Source organism: Fukomys damarensis, unplaced genomic scaffold, assembly GCF_012274545.1.
Source record: "Fukomys damarensis isolate Sample0158 unplaced genomic scaffold, DMR_v1.0_HiC HiC_scaffold_12, whole genome shotgun sequence".
In the NCBI taxonomy this organism is placed as follows: domain Eukaryota; kingdom Metazoa; phylum Chordata; class Mammalia; order Rodentia; family Bathyergidae; genus Fukomys; species Fukomys damarensis.
In genome coordinates this window covers 10,394,860-10,414,633 of record NW_022900924.1, presented here as the reverse complement: position 1 = coordinate 10,414,633, position 19,774 = coordinate 10,394,860, and the positions used below count along the sequence as shown (strand labels likewise).

At 42.0% G+C, this 19,774-nt stretch overlaps 1 protein-coding gene across 2 annotated transcripts in view; it reads left to right on the top strand.

Annotated features, from left to right (window-relative positions):
* Positions 1-13,676, top strand: part of Tmem233 (transmembrane protein 233) — a 35,244-nt gene extending 21,568 nt beyond the window's left edge. Inside the window, exons 2-3 of one of the 2 annotated variants that reach the window (XM_010604076.3) lie at positions 3,534-3,670; positions 12,579-13,676. In XM_010604076.3, coding sequence (XP_010602378.1) covers positions 3,534-3,670; positions 12,579-12,585 — 144 coding nt within the window. In that variant the 3' untranslated portion in view covers positions 12,586-13,676. Of the gene's footprint in view, positions 1-3,533; positions 3,671-9,299; positions 11,613-12,578 lie in introns of those variants that run through there. The other variant, XM_033762411.1, reaches the window with a different exon arrangement.
* The last annotated feature ends 6,098 nt before the right edge of the window (positions 13,677-19,774 follow it).

The window sequence follows — 19,774 nt, the reverse complement described above, 5'->3', positions numbered from 1 at the left end:
AAAAAAAAAAAAAAAAAAAAAAAAAAAAAAGCAAATACCCTAAACCACTAAAACTAGGAAACAAGATTAGGGGAAAAGATTTACTATTTTCTATATATGTTTCTATAGCATTTAACTATTTTCTATGTTCACAAATAGCATTAGTAACTTTTGAAAAGAATAAATAAGATCATATAAATTAGGAATATCTAAAACCATCTTGATTCCCTGTAGTTCTTCCACTCTAGACAGTTTATGTTCTAAGCTCTTAAAGATTTAGAATTTGTGCATTTTTTTTAAGACCTGTTTGTACCATTTCAGTTTGTGGCATGTGCCCCACCCCCCCAAAAAAATCCTTTGTATGACATCCCAGCTGGAAGAGAAAGAGGATTATAGCTGAGGGCCAGAGCAGGGGTGCAGCTCAGTAGTAGAGCATTTGCCTAGTATGCTTGGAGCCCTGGGCTCAATCCTCAGCACTGGAAAAAGAAGAAATACAACCAACATCTTAGGGAAGGAAAAAGAAATTATTTTGGTTTCTTGTTCTCTACCCTTAAGCCTGAGACCCTCAAGTGCAGAAGATCTTCAGAAAGAAATTTGAGAATCCTAAGGTTTTCTACTTGATCCTTCCCCTGTATCCTTGAATTTATCCAGCACATTTAACTGAGGGTGGCCCCATCTCCAAGCACCAGACAAGGAAATAGATTCAGAGGGGGGCTCTTATAGAAAGAGACAGGTCCACACTTGGAATTGTCTGTTTTCAAGGCAACAGTAGCCCCATTCTGGACTCACTCAAGGCCTCCATTATGATCCCCAGAAAGATGGTGGTTTGCAAGGAGAAGGGTCCTATGTAAGATGCCAGTCTGGACTGGCAGCTGATGATGTATGTAGGGCAGGAATCATCTGGAGCTTACACCCAAGTCCCTTCAGCCAGGTGGTCAGCACGGCTCTGCCGACCTGCGCCCAACAACTCAAATGGCCTAAGGTTACCTCTCCCTCCTCTCATTAGAGCTCATGGGCCATGCACAGATGACGGATGTGCTTGCCCTTCAATATAGCACAGACCTGCTCTTCTTCTCCCATTCTGGTCAGTTGCTGAGAACATGAAACTGTTTCCTTATCCAAAAACCCACGAGTTGACATTGTTTGTGGAAGGGGAGAGCTCTCGATTTTTCCTTTTGTTAGAACAGCACAAAAGCATCACTATGACTGTGTTTTCCAGGAGGCATAAAGCAATAGTGATCAGTCTAGGATGGCAAAACTTTATAGTATCTAAACTAGATTGTGAGCTCTGAATTTGGGGTTCCTAATAGTCTATGCAGTGACCTCAATCGTGAAGCATTTAAAACAACTTCTCCAACTGGGTCTTCAAAGATTCTGATACAGCAAAGGGTAGAGATGTTTCTGTTGTATCCCAAAGATCTCAGCTTTAGCATAAGAACAAGGCAAGCAAGTGGCAATTCACAGTGAAAGCTAACATTTATTGAACATATACTATGTTCTGGGTTAGTGCTAACCATTCTTCATGCATTAATTCATTGACTCCTCCAAAAGGAAGCCAGTGCTATTACTACTGCCCCCAGCAGTAACACAGGAGGATATTCACAGATGCAGGCATTGACCCTTAGAAAGATTGATAACTTGCCCTAGTTCTCACAACTGCTATGACATAGAACTTGAATTCAGGTCTCTCTAAGCTTCAAGAGGTACTCCATACTTCCTTGTATAAGTTTAAAGGTAGTAAGCATCTTGACTCAGAGGACATTAAGAATAACTGCCTAGCCCAAAGGTTTTCATCCACGTAAAACTTTCATAATAATACAGAAGCAACCCAAGTATCCATACATGAAAAATGGATGTACAAAATGTAATGTGTTTATACTGTGGAATATTACTCAGCATTACAAAGGAGGGGAATTCTGACCCATGGACGAACACCAAAGATAATGAACTAAGAAAAAGAAGCCAGCCACAAAAGGGCAGCTTCTATGTGATGCCACTTACCTATGGTACCCTGAAGAATGAAAGTCACAGAGTCAGAATGCAGAATGGTGGTTGCCTGGGCCAGAGGGGAGGGTGGAATGGGAGGAAACATTTAGCAGGAATGGTGTTTCAGTGTGCAAAGATGGGAAGTTCCAGGAACAAATGGTGGGCGATGGCTGCGCAACAGTGTGGATGTACTTAAGCCACCAAAATGGTAAAGTGTGTGCATGATTTACCAAAATTTAAAAATACTGTGCCTTGTACCCACACCAGTTAAATCGGGGTCTCTCCAGTGTAAGATCCAGAAAGATAGCTACTTTTGTAAACAACCCAGACGGTTCTAATAAGCCCTCGGGGTTGAGAACTCTAGAATTTGGGACTCCATTCTGGAACTCATCTTGCAGGAAGCCCCAGACATGGTGATAATTTCTTGCTCTCTCCTGCACACAAAATAGCTAAAAGCAAGTTCGCCTCATTACTGAGTCTCCTGATCTGTTGCTGACTAAGCTGCTAACTCCAAGAATTAACGAAAGATTCTGAAAGCAAAAATCTCCTCTACGGTACACTAGGTATTTCTGCGACTTAGAACTGTCTGCCTACCGCCAACCCCCCATACCGACCCCCACCCCCGGCTGAAGTCCAACAAGGGGACAGTGATTACTGAAGCGCTGTGATTTCAGAATACAGTACAGAAGCTCCCAGTGCAATCTGTAATTTATGCCACTGAGAGAGTCCCTCTGAATATAACTATTAAACACATACAACAGTCTTCTTTGGATTGCAGCACAACTTTCAGGTGATTCTTAGCAGTGGAGTGATGAAGAGGGCTTATTATAAGGGAGAAGGATTCATCTATGCAGCTATGCCACAAGGATTCTCAGTCTTCCTCTGTGCCTGGTATCGGGCCAGCACAAGGAACTCCATGATGTTCTCAATGAACTCACATTTTCTGAGAAAACATAGATTCATTCACTCATTCATTCCACTCATACATATTTCTTGAGCTCTTGAAATGTGCCAGACACTCTTCAAAGTACTAGCAACAAAGACAATACTTAAATATTTAACAATCTGGCGTGGTTACAGAATCAGATAGGATGGTCTGCTGAGCCCAGTAGTAACCCTCAGGAGCCTGGATCAGGTGGAGATCCGGAGGATATGGAGGAGGAGCCAGGATGGCTAGGACCTTGGGGAAGGAAGACAAGTCTCAGGGTAGTGCTACTTATCAACTAGTGCATTTTCGTAGCTGGGAAAGCCCTATCTGTGGGTACCAGTTGAGTAACACCCTTGGCTCGGACATAGAGACCAACAATTCAGTCCACCCTTTAAATATGCCATGGTAAATTCTAAGGTGAAAGTCATCAGGAAGTGCAGAGGAGACAGGGAATGCAGCCTTACAGTTGAAGGAAGGCTTCCTGAACGAGGTGATAACCATGTTATTTGTTCATCCCGGCATGGAGAGGAGTCCAGGCCCCAAGGCCTTGTAGAGCAGCTTTATGAGGTCAGCCTGAGAATCCTCACACCTTTCCTTGTGTGTTACCTGTTGTCACCAGCTCTTCCTTTGTGTTTCCCAGTCTCAGAACAGCTACAACGAAGGCGACTACGAAGGAGCCCGGCGGCTGGGGCGGAATGCCAAGTGGGTGGCCACTGCCTCCATCATCATCGGCCTTGTCATCATCACCATCTCTTGTGTGGTGCACTTCACGAGGAAGTAAGCGGGCTTTTCAATCCCTCCTGATATTAAATAGCCCTTCTTGAGTGTCCACTGGAATCTGTTAGAACAGGTTAAGATATGCTCCAGGAACAAACAACTCAAAGCAGAAGGTTTTCATGTTTTCTTCATGTTACGTGGGCCATGTAGGCGGGGGAAGTTCTCTCCTCCACACAGTCATTCAGGATCCCAGGCGGACTAAAATTCTGCCATCTTGTATCTATTCTACCTAGAACAGGACTAAACAAATATTTTCTCTAAAGGGCCAGGTGGCAAATATTTTAGGCCTTGCAGGCCATGTGGTCCCTGTCATGGTATTTTGTCAGTGGTCCACAGTTTGGAAGCCTGTTCCTGTTTCATAAAGTTACTGCTGAGGTTAATTAGATGACCCACAGAATGTGCACTGTTTGGTGCCTGTTCTTTAGTTGGTGCACTAAATCTGCAAACCATTTCTTAAGCAGAGTGTTACTATCATTATCAACATGACTAAGAGAAGACCTAAGAATTCAGGGTGCCATTGAAAAGCATTCCAGGCTTTGCACTCATGCACCAGACTCAGAGAGGACAGTGTTCCAAAGGAATGAGGCTAAGTCTTGACTCAACTCCTGGGGCCTTGCGAAGATACACACTCCCCAGATCACTGCTTGAGTTTATCACGTTAGAACAGCAGGTAGGGCCGGGGATTTGGCTCACTGGTTCCACCACCTACCTCAGAAGCACAAGGGCCCGAGTTCAATCCCTGGTACCAAAAAAAAAAAAAAGATAGAATAATAGCAGGTGACACTGATATAGACCTTGCTGTATGCCAGGTACCATTCAGAGCTCTTACATGAATTAATCCTCCCTGAATCCTTACAGCAACCCAAACAAGTTATCACCCCCATCTTGCAGATAAGGAAACAGGCTCAGAGAGGTGAATGACTTGTCTAAGATCTCCCAGTTAGTCAGCAGTAAAGACAGAGCTGAGCCAGGCATGGTGGCACACACCTGTAATCCCAGCACTCTGGAGGCTGAGGCAGGAGGATCACTGCAAATTTCAGGCCAACCTGGACTTCATAGTGAGTTCAAGGCCAACCTGGACTACAGAGCAAGACCTTGTCTCAAAAAACAACAGAAAGACAGAGTTTAAGTGTGGCTCTTCATGCTCTGTTGGGTCCTTGCGCTTGCAAGGCAGGTGGCAGAACCGCTGAGCTAAATCCCCAACCCATGCTCTGTTCTTAACCACAACTCCACACTGCCTCTGCACCAGTGTGGCCCTTCTAATATACCCCATAACAAAAGCATTAAATAGCACTTGCCTTATTGCTAATTCCAGCTTTCGTTTATTTGAGAGTGGTATGGGAAGATTCAACTTACAAAAACATTTGATGAGGCAGGGCCCAGGGTCCCCAAGTCAGGCAGGAAACATCCACGAATGAAGCAGCCTAGTCATCAGACAATAAGGAGTGTTGGGGGCTGTGGTGAACTGGAGAGCACAGTTTAAAGAGAGAGGCCAGCACTCTATTCTAGTTATTATCACTTAGCATGATGGCCTTGTTTATGAAGAGATGTTGGAAGTCTGAGTTTTTATGTAAAGGCAACTGATTGTTAAATATTGGCAACCAATGGTGAGGGTCAGAAGTAAACAAGCAAAAAACAAATACCATACCTGCAGCCTGCATGCTATCTACTTTGCAATTTACAGTGGACATTTTGACTTTCAAAGATCTATTTGCGTATGAGAATTATCCAAGAAGTCTGAGCAAGGAACCCAAATTTTTCATATGTGAGCACTTTCTCCATTCTTAGCATAAATGTTTCTATATGGAGAAGAAATGCTGATCTGTATATGCTTGTGGTTGAAACTTTCTTAGTCAGAATAAAAAGTATGAAAGGGTCAACTCTGTTTCTAGTTAGAGAATTAGGACCCAAATCCTACTTCTAACACACAGACCATCTGGGCAATTAATTAAATTCTCTGAGACTCCATTTCTCTATCAACAAAATAAAAATAGAATTATTTCCTTATCTATAAGGTCAGATTCTTTTTCGATACCTTTCTCTCCACGTCATCAAAGAAAATAGCTTTTCATTGTTAGAATTCCATGGAGAAACTCAAATTTAAACTTTGTCACACAAGCGGAGGGAAAGGGAGAGCAAAGGACAGGCAGTAGGAAGAGAGATAAAGGGAAGGAGGGATGAAGAGAAAGAGAGACACAGACGAAGAGAGAAAGAGGAGAAGAGAAAGGGAGGAACTGATCCTTAGAGAATTAAATAAATTCTGTCTGCCATTAAGGTGAATAATATGGCCAGTTTCTCAGTAATCCCTTTGAAATAAAATTTCCCAGCCCTAGTTTACTAAAGGAATTGAATGACAATGTGGAACTAATAAGACAGAGGCTTAAAAGAAATGCTCAACCAGGCCCCAGCTCAAAAGCTTCCAATTTGCTAAATCAGACATGAGTCCCAGGAATCTGTATTTTTCCACTCCCCACTCCCACTCTGGGGATTCAGGCGCTGATGCTAGTAGAACCCTCTTTTCCAAACTCTGGCAAAGTCCAAAAGGAAGAACACACTGACGGTAGGTGCTCATAGAGTAGTCAGTTTTCATTAACATCAGCAAACTCATCATCCTAGCTTGTTACGTCTAAGTCAATGCCAGTGAGGGGGATAAGGTTACCGCCCAGCAGATGTAACCCATCCCAAGGAAGCCCTGGTGTAACAGTTCAAAGACAGCAAGAGGATCTGGGAAAATACAGAGGACACCAAGCCTGGAATGAGACAAAATCCTGCTTCTGGGTTACCTTTAAAAATATAGTCGGAAGTAAACTACTGCCTTTAAAAAATTGTGAAGACCTTGCCTGTAAAAACAAAATATTAGTCTCAAGTTGAGATTATAGCACCTGCCTAGCATATTCAGGGCCCTGGATGCAATCCCCAGAACTGCAAAAAATTAATTACTTTTAAAAATAAAGAATCTTTATCCTTATTGAGAAGATGGTAACAAATCTGCTGGAGAATAGATTGGAACCCAAACAGTCGAAATCTCAACTGTTCTTCAAATAGTCTTTGAATAGTCTCAGATCATGACAGTCTTTACCCAAACTCATAAAAAGAACTCATTCATCCTAATTTTGTAGGATATCTATGTAAGCCACAAGGTGATCGAACAAAGAAAGACAAGGTTTCATGTCATCAGATTCCTAAGAACTGAGAATCATTGAACCATTCAATAGCTCTGGGTAAAATACTGTGTTGACAGAAGGGTTCTGATCAATGAAATCGGAAACTTATCATGTCTCAAATTCAGAAAATTCTTTGCCCTTAAGTTGCTAGAGAAAGTGGAGAGATGACTCACATAGGTGAATTGTTTAAATATTGTAGTAGTCTATTTATCAGTCCTAATAAATTCAGATCTCCTGCAGGCTTTGACTTTCTCCTGGTGCCTTGAGAATTCAAATAAGGTTAGGTTATTTTCAATGGTCATGTGTCTCAAAGCCAAGGTCTAAGACAACAAATTCACCTTGATTGCTTGTAAAAATGCAGACTCCTGGGCCCAAGTCAAGCAACACACACTCGAAATTAACTAAGTGTTCTAAAGTTGTTAGGGCACTGTCCTTTGTAGTTCATACTTAATAGGGAACATTTTTGCTTGTGTGGACATAGGCCACAAAATAAGACTTTTTCACATCCCTACTGTAAATGTCAAACAGTTTTTCTTTCCCTACCTAGTCAAGCAATTCTCCAGCAGACTCAACTCTACGTCCTATGATTTAACTCAATTCTGACACTGTCTACCAAGAGTTGCAGTCATATGGGCATCTTGTTCCCACAAGATGTCCCCCACTTCAGATGCCATTTAGAAGCCCCAGACTGTGACCTATGCTTCTGACCGACAAGCTCTAAGTCAGAGATTCCTATGACCTCCTCCTCAGAATCTATTAATTTGCCAGGGAAACACTTACATTTACTTGTTTACTATAAAGTGTATCACAAAAGATGTAGCCAAGTGGCCAGATGGATGAATGGTAGGGCAAGGTATGCAGGAATGTGTGAAGCTTCATGTCTTCTCTCCAGGTATGACACACTCCAGGCATGTGTCAGCAATCCAGCTCTCAGAGCCCTGTCAGGATCTTTGAGGATTCATTATGTAGGCATGATTGATGGCATCATCGCCATTGATGATTAGCTTGACCTTCAGCCCTTTTCCCCTTCCTGGAGGTTGAGTACAGCTGACATTTCCAAACTTCCAATCACATGGTTGGTTCCACTGACAACCGGGCCCCATCCTGAGGCATCTAGGAGTCCAAAAACAGTTTCTCTTAGAACAAAAGATGCTCAGATCACACAGGAAATTCCAGGGGATTTAGAAGTTCTATCAGGAACTGGGGTCAAAGACCAAATATTAGAACAAAAGGTTCTCTTAATATAGTACTTCTTCTGTGAGGGTGTGAGATTCTCAAGAAACAGGGGCAAATATTTATTTCTTATTGTATCACAGTATCACAATTAAGATACCTAGTAGCAGTTTCAATTATGGTTGCTTCCCTGGAAAGTGTATACACTCCTCTTCCTGCCCCTCCTCCTCCTCCTTTCCCCTCCTCCTCCCTATTGGTCAGGGTCATGATCATTTATCTAACATTCCACAGAATTCAATGGAACTTCCTTAGCAGAAAAATCAATTGACCACGACAAAGTACAGATACAAAGAAGACAAGGGTTCATTCTCTGCCACAAAAATGGCACTCTTGAGTGATCCTGGTAATACAGTGGAGCTTCATTTTATTTGGGAGTGAAGTTCTTATGTCTAGGCATAAGGTGAGCTTTGAGAATAAACAAACTTAGTCCTGGGAGCATCCACAGAAGGGCACCCTGTACAGACTCACACATGGGTCATGATCAGCCCCACACACCGAGTGAAGATTCCAATGATGGGAAACGTGATGATTCCTTGAGTTGACTGTGTTTAGAGTTCTTGGTGTCTCTGTACACACTAGAACATGCTCCACACTCACACAGAAGGAACAAAAAGATCTTATCATCCATGTTCATGACCACTGAGTGGAGTTTCAGCCAGATTCTCCAGCTCTGTTAGAATAGTTGTTATTTTTTTTTCTTTTCTTTTCAAGAAACAAGTTAAATGTATGTAGACAATGTAATCTATTAACTTACATCTGAGTGATCTTGAAGATACAGAACCAGTCAGGCCCACATCCAGCCATGTATTGAAAATGCTTGTTTGTCACTCATGAGAGCCTGTGTGCTTCAAGGTTTCTATTAGGAGAGAACTTGACCTCTAAGCAGGTTTAAGAGGACTGCGTCCCATTAGGGACTAATAGTGTGTCCCATTAGGAGTCCCTATTAGACCATTAGGACCTAATGGGACTGTGTGTGTCCCATTAGGAGGCACAGGCCAGGCAGATGTTAACCCTTTCCATACTATATATTGAGATGAACAAGAAGCAAGAACTTGGCCTTTTTTGCAAAAACAAAGGAAATCCATCTCCCTTCCTCCATGACTGGCTAGAGCTAAACTGAGAATTGTTTTCGTTTTTGTGTAGATTTATCTTTGGTGATCATGTGTGTGTGTGTGTGTGTGTGTGTGTGTGTGTGATTCATAATGAAAAATGGGAATATTGCCTCTTTCCAGAAGGTCAGAAGAGTTTCTCTTCGGTGTCTCAGATAAATTGAGGGGGAGAAAAGTCAGACTTCAGCTGCCAGCAACAATGGAAATTTTTTTACTGTGAAAAAGATATAAGCTTAGTGGATCACTAATGAAGAAATCAGAATAAATATGAAGAACGTGAATAAACATGTTCAGCCTCACTGGGAAGCACGGAAACACAAATCAGAGCTACAGTGAAATACTATATTATTTTGTCTGCCAGGCTGAAATAATTCAAGAGATGAATAATATCAAGGTTGGCAAGGTGTGGAAAACTCGGACCCTGTTCTACTGGTGGAGAAGTAAATCGGGACAGCGTTTTGGGAAGCCAATTTGGATGGACAATCGGCCTTCTGTATCTGTAGGTTCTATACCCCTGGCTTCAATCAACCTCAGGTGGAAAAATACTTGGCAAAGCAAACTGCATCTGTGTTGAACACGTACCATTCTCGTCATTATTCTCTAACCAGCACAGTGTAACAACTATTCACACAGCATTTACATTGTGCAGGTATTACAAGGAATCCTGAGGTGATGTGAAGCGATACAGGCGGATGTGTGTCAGATGCCAATACCAGGCTGTTTTACAGAAAAGACTTGATCTTCTGTGGATTTGGTATCCATGGAGGGACCTTGAGCCAATTCCTTGGTTGCCAAGGGCTGGTCACATTCATTAAATTTTAAAATCCAGGAGCCTGCCCCCCAAACTCTCAGTTCCAATTCTCATAACCCGCCCTAGATAGAGGGATACAGAAATGCATGTGCAACTCTTATTCTCCACCCTAGCTACGCATGAGCGTCACCTGGAGAGGTTTAAACAAAAAAATCAATGCCCAGGGTTCACCCCAGCCTAATTAAATTAGAATCTCCAGTGATGGGCCAGGCATGTGAGGTCTTAGGTCTCAAAGCCACAGATAAGCAAGGATACTTGCGGCAGCTTTCTTCGAAATAGGTGAAAATCTACATGTCCATGAGTGGGCAGAGTAAACAAGCAGTGGCTTATTCATAAGATAAGATAACATCCTGCAGCTTCATCGTGAAATGTCTTTCTGACTATGACGTTAAAAGGCCTTGCATGATCTCGTTGCTGCCTCTCTGTTCTCATCTCCCAGCACTCTCCTCATCCTCCACTCCAGCTACATCGGATGCTCCTGTAGTACGTTGTTGCCTCAGGGCTTTTGCACATGCCATTCCCTCTGCCTGTGACAGTCTTCATCCTGACAGCCACACAGATTATTTCCATCTCTCCCTTAAGTGCTTGTTCATATATTTACCGTAGCAAAGAAGCTTTTACTCGATGTTCCTTATCATCCTAGCACTTATCACTCCCTGAAAAATTATATATTTATGATCTGCTTCCCTCTACCAGGATGAAAACTCCAGGCACGTTTTCACTCCTGTCACTGCCCATAATAATAGAGCGTAGCATCGAAGGGTACCTACTTTGAAGTTGGACTTCTGGAGTTTCAATCCAGGTTCTACATCTAAGTAACTGTGTGTCCTTGGGCATGTCTTTTAACTGATATTTGCCTCAGTTTACTCTTACATAAAATGGGTATATAAACAGTGCCTACTTTCTAGAGTTAGGAGAGTCAAACTGCATAAAGCATAATGACCAGATTAAATTGCAAAAAGCATACGGACATATTGTACTTTCTGTGTAACTGTTGGGATTACCGTCATCAGTACCGACAGCAGTGTCCAGCTGGTCAATATTTATTAAATAAGTGGATGAATAGAAAGAAGAAAAAGGAAATTGCAGAATAATATACAATTGCCCCCCCCATCCACAAGTCCTGTATTTGCAGGTTCAGCTAACTACAGAAGTAAAAAAAAAAATTGCTTGGACCTGTACTGAGCATATACAGACTTTTTTCCCATAATTATTCCATGAACAATATAATGTAACAGCTACTTCCGTGGAGTTTACATTGTATTGGGTATTATTATACAAAGATGACTGCACGTATACAGGAGGGTGTGCATGGGTTGTATATAAATGCCTTTATCGTTTCATAAAAGGGACTTCCACAGCCTTTGATTTTAGTGTTCTTAGGGGATCTTAGAACTAATCCTTGTCAATGCCAAAGGATGACTGTATGCAGCATGGTCTAATGCAGTAACCACACAGGATGAGCATATAATTTCTCAGCGCAGAGGGAAATGCCCGGAGGATGCACACCACACTTCTAGTAGCACCTCTCACTACTGGGGAAGAGAATAAGATTGAGAAGTGCTCGGAACATCTTTCTGCATTGGTATTATTTGGTGTTTTGCATGTAAAATAAAATATATTTTCCAAGCCAGGCACGGCAACACATGCCTATAATCCTAGCACTCTGAGGTGCTGAGGCAGGAAGATCAAAAGTTCCAGCCCAGTTTTGGTGACTTAGTGACTTAGCAAGATCCTGTCTCAAAATAAAAAAACTTGAATATAAGATGGAGTACTACTCAGCCACAAAGAATGAGAAGCTAGAGACATTTATAGATAAATGGATGCACAGTGAGGCGATGCTCTTAAGTGAAATATAAACAGGACACATTTGGGGGCCAGGGATTTAGCTCAGTGGTTCCGCCACCTGGCTTGCAAGCACAAGGACCGGAGTCCGATTCCCAGTACCAAAAAAAAACCCAGGACACATTTGAGTAGATACCAAATAGTTTCTCTGGTGTGAAAAACTAAAAGTGTAACTAAGGTTCAAATGGTATAATTGATAGTGTGAAAGAGGAAGAAAATGGCTAAAGGGGAAGTGGTAAGGGGAGGGGAAAGGAAAGAAGGGAAAAGAAAAAATGGGGAAAAAAGAAAAAATGGAAACAAGGTCTCTGTAAATAGGGAAGGCTGAAGGGGGTGAAGGGAGGGCAGGGATATGGGGAAAAAATAAGAACCAAGACATATCATGTAAAGGTACACGATCCCAATGATAAATGTAACTGTACTGTTTGCTTTCAATGTACCAATACTTAATAGGAAGAAATAAAGATATAAAAATTTAAAAATTAAAAATTTGAACAGGTATGGGGATGTAGCTCAGTGAGATCGATTAGATGATACTGATATGGATGTTGATACAGATATACGTAGAGAGCTCCAAATAAAATGGAAACCAGTCCTTAGAGTCAAAATCATGCTAGTCTAGGGATCAATTTCAGCCCTCGTGTAGCCAGAATGCTCTCCATCTAATAAAGGAATCTGCAAGCCCAGAAAGCCCAGCAGGGGGTCTTGATTGCTGTCTTTCTTTCTCACTCGGTCTGTCTTCCACACAGTGCCTGAGGAGCCTGCAGTTGGCCGTAAGCATGGAGAACGACCCTCATTCCCACACCCAGAAGTTTGTGAGGAATGGATTCTTGACTTTAGACTGTGAGATCTCTTCCTCAGGACTCTCCAGAGGCGGGTCCCTGGCAAGTGCACAGCAACACAAAGTCCAAAACGTAGGAAATCCAAGCTGCGCAGCCACGTCAGCCAATGCCACTGCTTTGTAAAACAAGAAGAAAATGAAATCTCATTGTGTCCGCTGAGTGAAGCTCTTTGTGTGCATTCTTCTTCTCCAGAGGTGACTTCCAGAGATCTCATTCTTCTCCAATGGGTAGGGGTCTGGATCTGGCGGTTGGGGGGTAGGAGGCTGCAGGAAGACGCTAGTGTTTCTAGCATCGAGTACAAGCGTTTGCAGCATGTTTAAAGCTGTCTAGTACCTCTGAATCCATGGGTTCTTTTCCTTTCATTTTTTTTCATGATGTAGATTTGCTTCAATCCTTAGTAACGCCCCAACCAGGTCATCAAATACCTGAAGACTCTCTGGCCTTCTGTTTTCATCCTTATTTTTCTGAATATCGCCCCATCCCCAACTCTCAATGGTCCATTTGACCATAACCTCAGTCTTCATTCAAGCAGACTCTGAGAATGTACTTAGTGGTCAATCCGAGGCTTATGAGCATCCTCTCCATCCCGTTTGGGAATAAACGGGATGTCTGAGTTTACCAAATATACTTCCCAGCACCCACCCTCCTACTATCTAATCATCTAATCTCTCTCTCCCCTCCACCTCCATTTCGATCTCTATCTCTCTCTATTTCTCCTCAAGATTTTTTGTTTTCCTGGATCCCACCTGGAAATGTCACACCTCTGTATTTTGGCCAAAGGCAAATCTTTTGGGTCTGAATGACGTGGTTTGACGATGCCATTATTCTGCCTGCCAGAACGTGCTACCACAGTGTTTTGCAGCGTGTGTGCCACTGGTGGCACACAGATAACTTCTAATTCATTCATAGCCACATTAGTTGATACTGAATCACACAGTAACCCTTTTCTATTTTTTTTCTCTCGTTGAGTTTATTGGTACTTTTTAGGTATACTGTACAGTTACATTCATCATTGGGGTCTTGTACCTTTACATGACAGGTCTTGGTTCTCATTTTTTCCCCTTGTCACTGTCCTCCCTTCACCCTATTTACAAACACTTTATTTCCATTTTTTCATTTTCTCCTATTTTTTTCTTTTCCCTTATTACCTTTTCCCTACCCTTCCCACTTTCCCTACACTTTAGCCCTTTTATTCCCATTTCACGTTGTCAATTATATCATTAGGATCTTATGTACTATTATAGTTTTTCACACCAGAGAAACTATTTGGTATTTACACATGTGTGACTTATTTATTTCACTTAGGAGTATATCCTCAATATGTATCCATTTTCCTATGAATGACAATTTATCATTCTTTATGGCTGAGTAGTATTCCATTTTATAGAAAAAAACGTATCTTCTTTACCCAGTCTCCAACTGATGGGCAAATGGACTGTTTCCAAGTTTTAACTGTTACAAACTGTGCCACTATAAACATAGATGTGCATATATCACTGTGATATGATTCTTTTAATTCTTTTGGAAAGATACCCAGCAGAGGGATGGCTGGGTCAAATGGAACCTCTAATCTTTTCAATCCTGATTACAGTGAGAAGAAAGTCTGTTTTGGGCTAATGGGTCCTTAACACCTTTTTGACACTGTGTTTCCTTGGCCTTTTAAACAAAAAGCAGCCCTCAGGATTGGTCTTCTGTCTACAGAGAATTCAATGATGCTGTTTTGTTTGTATGGTATTTATTTTATTTATTACCTTTCATTTGTGGCTTTGACAAGATGTGAGTACTATATTGTTTCGTTCAAATAAATTTACTTAAAAATAAACAGACTCAAAGACAAATATCAGGTAATTATATAACAGGTGATATATATGTATATAAATGGCAAAGGTCACTTCAAGAAGGTTAGAAACACGGTGGTAACACACTTTTAGATCCAAAAGAAAAGGCAGCTTATTCTAACTGAATGAACAAGAGGCTGAGAGTCAAAATACCTTTTTCTTTTTTCATTTACTAGCTGTGCAAGCTGATCTTAGGTACCTTCCTTAGCTTCTCTGTGCTTCAAATTTCTTCATCTGGAAAATGGAGATAAGAAAGCTTGCCTACTTACCTCACAGTGTTATGAAAATTGTCAAAAAAATGCACTCCTGGGGGAAATTCTAAGTGCTGTACAAACACAAATTATGGTTCTTAGAACATTTTAAATCTCAAGCATTTGTTAAAATACTGAACCCTGGTTGCGGGGGGCGCTGACAGACACTGGATTCCACCTGTCATTTCACCCAGATGTCTGTCATGAGCCAGAACTTGACCCAGGAGTACACTGAGTCAAGGACATGAATTCTCAGCATACAGGGATGCTAGCACCATTCCGATATATTGGATCTTGATTTTGTTTCTGACATTTTGTTATTTGTGTATGTGTGTTTGGGTCCCTTCCTAGTCTTTCACCCAAATCAAATGAAAAGTGTTGCTGAGAGGCAGAATAAAACTGGTTTTAAGTAAACTGTGTACTATGGTGTGTGAGTCATGCTTTCTCAGGATTCCCATTGTTCTAGACATTTCCATTACCAAAATGTGACCACTTATCTCAGCATCCTTCCATAGAGAAGACCACAGAGAGGGCAGGGATGGGGCTAGAAAGGAATCCCCTAAACCAACATGGCCTGCAATGCCTTTCTATGATGCATCACAAACGTTGGTTCTGCTATAATCAAAGTAAAGCAAGAAAAATTCTGTCACTAAGCGAGATCCATAAAATTAAGGGGGCTCTGATTCTTTCATTTTAGTGCTGACAAAGTGGGATTGCTGTCTTCCCCAGGATATTCTAAAAAGGTGAAATCACCCCTCTGCTCTACTCTCAAAAGCACAATTAGAAAAAGGATTGACCTAATGCATCTCCCAAGAGTTTTATTCATTAGCCAGTGACAAAGACTGGCTAGAGCAAAACGTAGAGCTTACTGTTCGTGTAACTGAAAATCCCAGGGTAGCATCAGAGATGGCTGGGTCTTGGTGTTCAATGTTATCAAGAACTTGTCCCTCCACACTTGGCAGCCTCAATTTATTGAGTCCATTTCAGTTGCATTGTGATGAGTTGGCTGCCATTAGTTTTGGACATCTTCCTATCAAATTAGCAACACCTGTGGAAGTAACGTCTTTCTGCCTTAATAGCTCCACAAGAGAAAAAATGGTTCAACTCAAAATAATGCACAATTGATTCAAAACAGGAAGTTGCCCATTAGAATAGATATGATCCATTAACAAATAGATGTGAGCACCTTATCCATACAAACCGATGCTTGGCCAGGAGTCTTTGGCCTCCTCTTTGGCCAGCTTTGAACCACTGGAGTTGAGTGTGAGGTTAACTCCATGCAATCTTTATGGACGGAAAGTGTGGGAAGGGGCGGTTCCCCAAAGGAAAGCCAAAGTGCTTTTACCAGAAGGAGAGACAGATGCTGGGCAGAACAAACAACCACTGTCCACATACAGCGTTCTGCTTCTAACTGTGCTTTCCACACACAGGACGATAGGAATCCAAGCTTTTCAAACCATTCTGCCATTGTGCTGTCATTCACATCCATTTCTTCTCTGGCCAATATAGAGAGAACAGCTGCTCTACCTTAGATACTGGGCCAGGATTTGGAAATTCCAATGTGATCAAGCGGGACCCCTGGAAAGGCTGCTCACAGTCTAAAGGGAGGAAAGGGGCGCATACACGAACAATCAGAAGGAACTGTGAGGAGCACGAGTGGAATATTATACAGTTGCTTGAAGAAGGGAGCTCTGGCTATATATGGAGGAGGGAGGTTCTAGGAACAAGGGTCGCTGTCCCACCCATTCTTTGTATTGCTCAGACTGATGTGGCTACGGCTCTGGAAGTTGCCCTGTCTTTGCCCACAGTTATGGGCAGAAGCAGATGCAGATATAAAATCGCTGGCCTCAGCTCCTGGATCAGCAAATTATCTTTGGCCTACACCAAGACAGCTGCGTTCAGCAAAACAGCACCATGCATGTATTTTTATACGTAACCTTAGATCCAAGCTTCTAAATATAAGAGACAGTTTCGGGCCACCAATTACAAAAAATAAAATAAAATAAAACATTCTATAAGTGTGTACCTTCACGGGTTACCACTAACTCTTTAAAAATGGATGTTGACTATTTCAGCCCAGGAAATTATCCTATAAAAATATGCCACTGGACCCAGATATTTTTAATTCCAGTTTTGACAAATGCAATAAAGAAGTATAAATGCTACTCAAGCTGGAGAAGCCACAGAAAGGAGGAGTTCCCTCTCCAATAGATTGACTGCTTGATTAATGGACTGATTCCAGAAGAGATTTATTTATCAGCAACCAGGAGAGAGAAGCGCAAAGTCACCTCTGTGCAGTCTGATGAGGCATTTGGGTTTCATTTTGGGTACTTGTTCCAAACAGGATGAGCACCCTGTGGAGTCTACAGCACTCAGGCCATGGTGTTCAACCCATTTCCTGTCCAAGTGTAGATTTTCCCCCATTCACATCCAGAGGCTGGTTCACTGTCCGGCCCTGCCATTTGGCTTTTCCCCAAGTTGTCTGCTCCTGACCCTGCCGTGTTCATTCCCATGGGATGACAAAGAATCCTGTGAACGGGAACTAGTTGTGCTTTGGTGTAAACATTGGGAGGAGCTTGTTAAAGGCCAAACCTTGCCTTTTGAAACGTAACAAATGGCCTTATGACTTAGCATGAAAGAGAACCTCACACAAGTCTTCACCCCTGAGGGGTAAGTAAGAGCCATCTCCAAAGCTCATCTAAACAATCACAGCAGCCTCCTTACAAGGCTCCCTGTGTTCTACTTTCTGATTGATAGTGTTATAAATATTAAAAGCAAGGGGACTCAGCCCAAATTTATCAACTTATGGTTTTGGAGGTCAGAAGCTTAACTGGGTCTCACTGGGCCAAAATCGAGATGCCATCCTTCCCGAAAGCTCTTCAAGAGAATCCCTTTTCATGACTTTTCCACTTGCTAGAGGCTGCCCATATTCCTTGGCTCGTGCACAGGAAATAGTACCAAGAATCAATAAATGGGATCATATCCAATTAAAAAGCTTCTGCACAGTGAAGGAAAAACCCGAGAGAAAAGACAATCCACAGAACAGGAAACAGATTTCTCCAGGTATTCCTCAGACAGATGACTAATATCCAGAATGCATACAGAACTCAAAAAGTTAGATTCCCCCAAAATGAAAAATCCAATCAGAAAATGGGCAGCCGAAATGAAAAGACACTTCACAGAAGAATAAATACAAGTAGCCAATCCAATACATGATGAAATGTTCAACATCACGGGACACTAGAGAGATGCAAACGAAAACAACACTGAGATTCCGTCTTACCCCAGAGAGAATGGCTAACATCAAGAAATCAAACAATAACAAGCGTTGGTGAGGCTGTGGAGTGTGAAAGCCCTTCTACATTGCTGCTGGGAGTGTAAATGAGCACAACCACTGTGGAAATCAGTATGGAGACTACTTGAAAAACTAAAACTAGAAATTCTATGTGATCCAGCTCGTCCCCTCCTAGGTGACTTTACAAAAGAGTAAAAGTCATCATATTACAGTGACATGAGCATAGCCCTGTTTATAGCAATATAATTCACAACAGCTAAATCTTGGAAGCAGCCTCTATACCCATCAGAAGATGAATGGATCAAGAAAATGCAGCATTTACACAGAATGGAGTACTGCTCTTCCATAAAGAAAGACAAATTTGCCTCATTTGTTGGCAAATGGTTGTACCTTGAGACCACACTGTTAAGTGAAATAAGTCAGACAGACACACAAGATTAAATATCACATGGCTTCTCTCTCTCTTTTTTTTTTTTTTTTGAGAAACACAAATTATGAATAAAGTGCAAAATTAAAAGAGTAGGAAACAGGGAGATAAGGAAAGGGGTCAAGAGACGGAGGGAGATGGAAGGGAGGGGATTCAAAAAAGGAATTAAGATGTGTTCTGCACATGGACCAACTCCCCACAGTAAATGTATGCCATCCTTATGCACCACAAACATGTACTGATATTTTTTAAAGTCATCAATGGCCACTCAACCCTTTGTCACACTGCATCTCTCTTGTTGTGACTTCTTTGCTTCTCTCTTCCCAATTCAAAGACTCTTGTTACCTTGGGCCTACCCAGAGAATCCAGGCTGATCTCTGTATTTTAAGGGCAGCTGATAAGCAAACTTAACTCCTCTGCTCCTGTAATTTTCCCGCGCCATGTAGAATATTCGCAGGTGCCAAGAATTAATATGGGGCTGACTCTGGGAGAGCATCATTCTGCCTTTCAGACTCTGCCCCACAACACCCACTCGTAGCAGCCAGGGTGACTTTAAAACCTAAAGTAAACGCCACTATTTCTCTGATGAAACCTACAGGTCACCCAGTGGCCTCCTATGCAATTAAAACCCAAACTTTTACCACAGCCTGCAAAGCCCTACCTGGTTAGGCTCACAACTGTGCTCAGAGCTGTCTCCTACCCTCTCCCAACCTCTCCACTGCAGCCACACCCTGGATTTTCTATTGTTCCTCAAATGTGTCAAGATTATTCCTGCCTCAGGGCCTTTGTACATGCTGTTTCTTCAGTCCAGAAAGCTATTACCCAGATTTTCATATAGCCAGCTCTTCCTCATGCTCTGGGTCTGTTTCTGAGAGAGGGCTACCCTATGCCCCTATCTGAAGCAGCCACTGCACTCCTAGCCACTTGCTATCATATCATCCTGTTTTATTTCCTCTACAAGACTTACCACCACTTACAATTTTCTTGTTCATTCAACTATTTTACTTATTCTCTTTATTGTTCACTTGCTTATTCTTTATCTCCTCCCACTAGGATGTCAGCATACTGAGGGCAGAAAATGTTCTACAATGATGTATCTGAGCAGTTAGGACAGAGCACAGCACATAGCAGATACTCTACATATGAGGTATGATCACAGTATGTATAGCAAACGTTTACATTTAAAACAATTTAGGGGCCTGGGATGTAGCTCACAGGCACTGCACCTGCCTGGCAAATGCAAGTCCTGAGTTTGATCCCTGGTACTGAAAAAAAATTAAAAGTTAAAATTA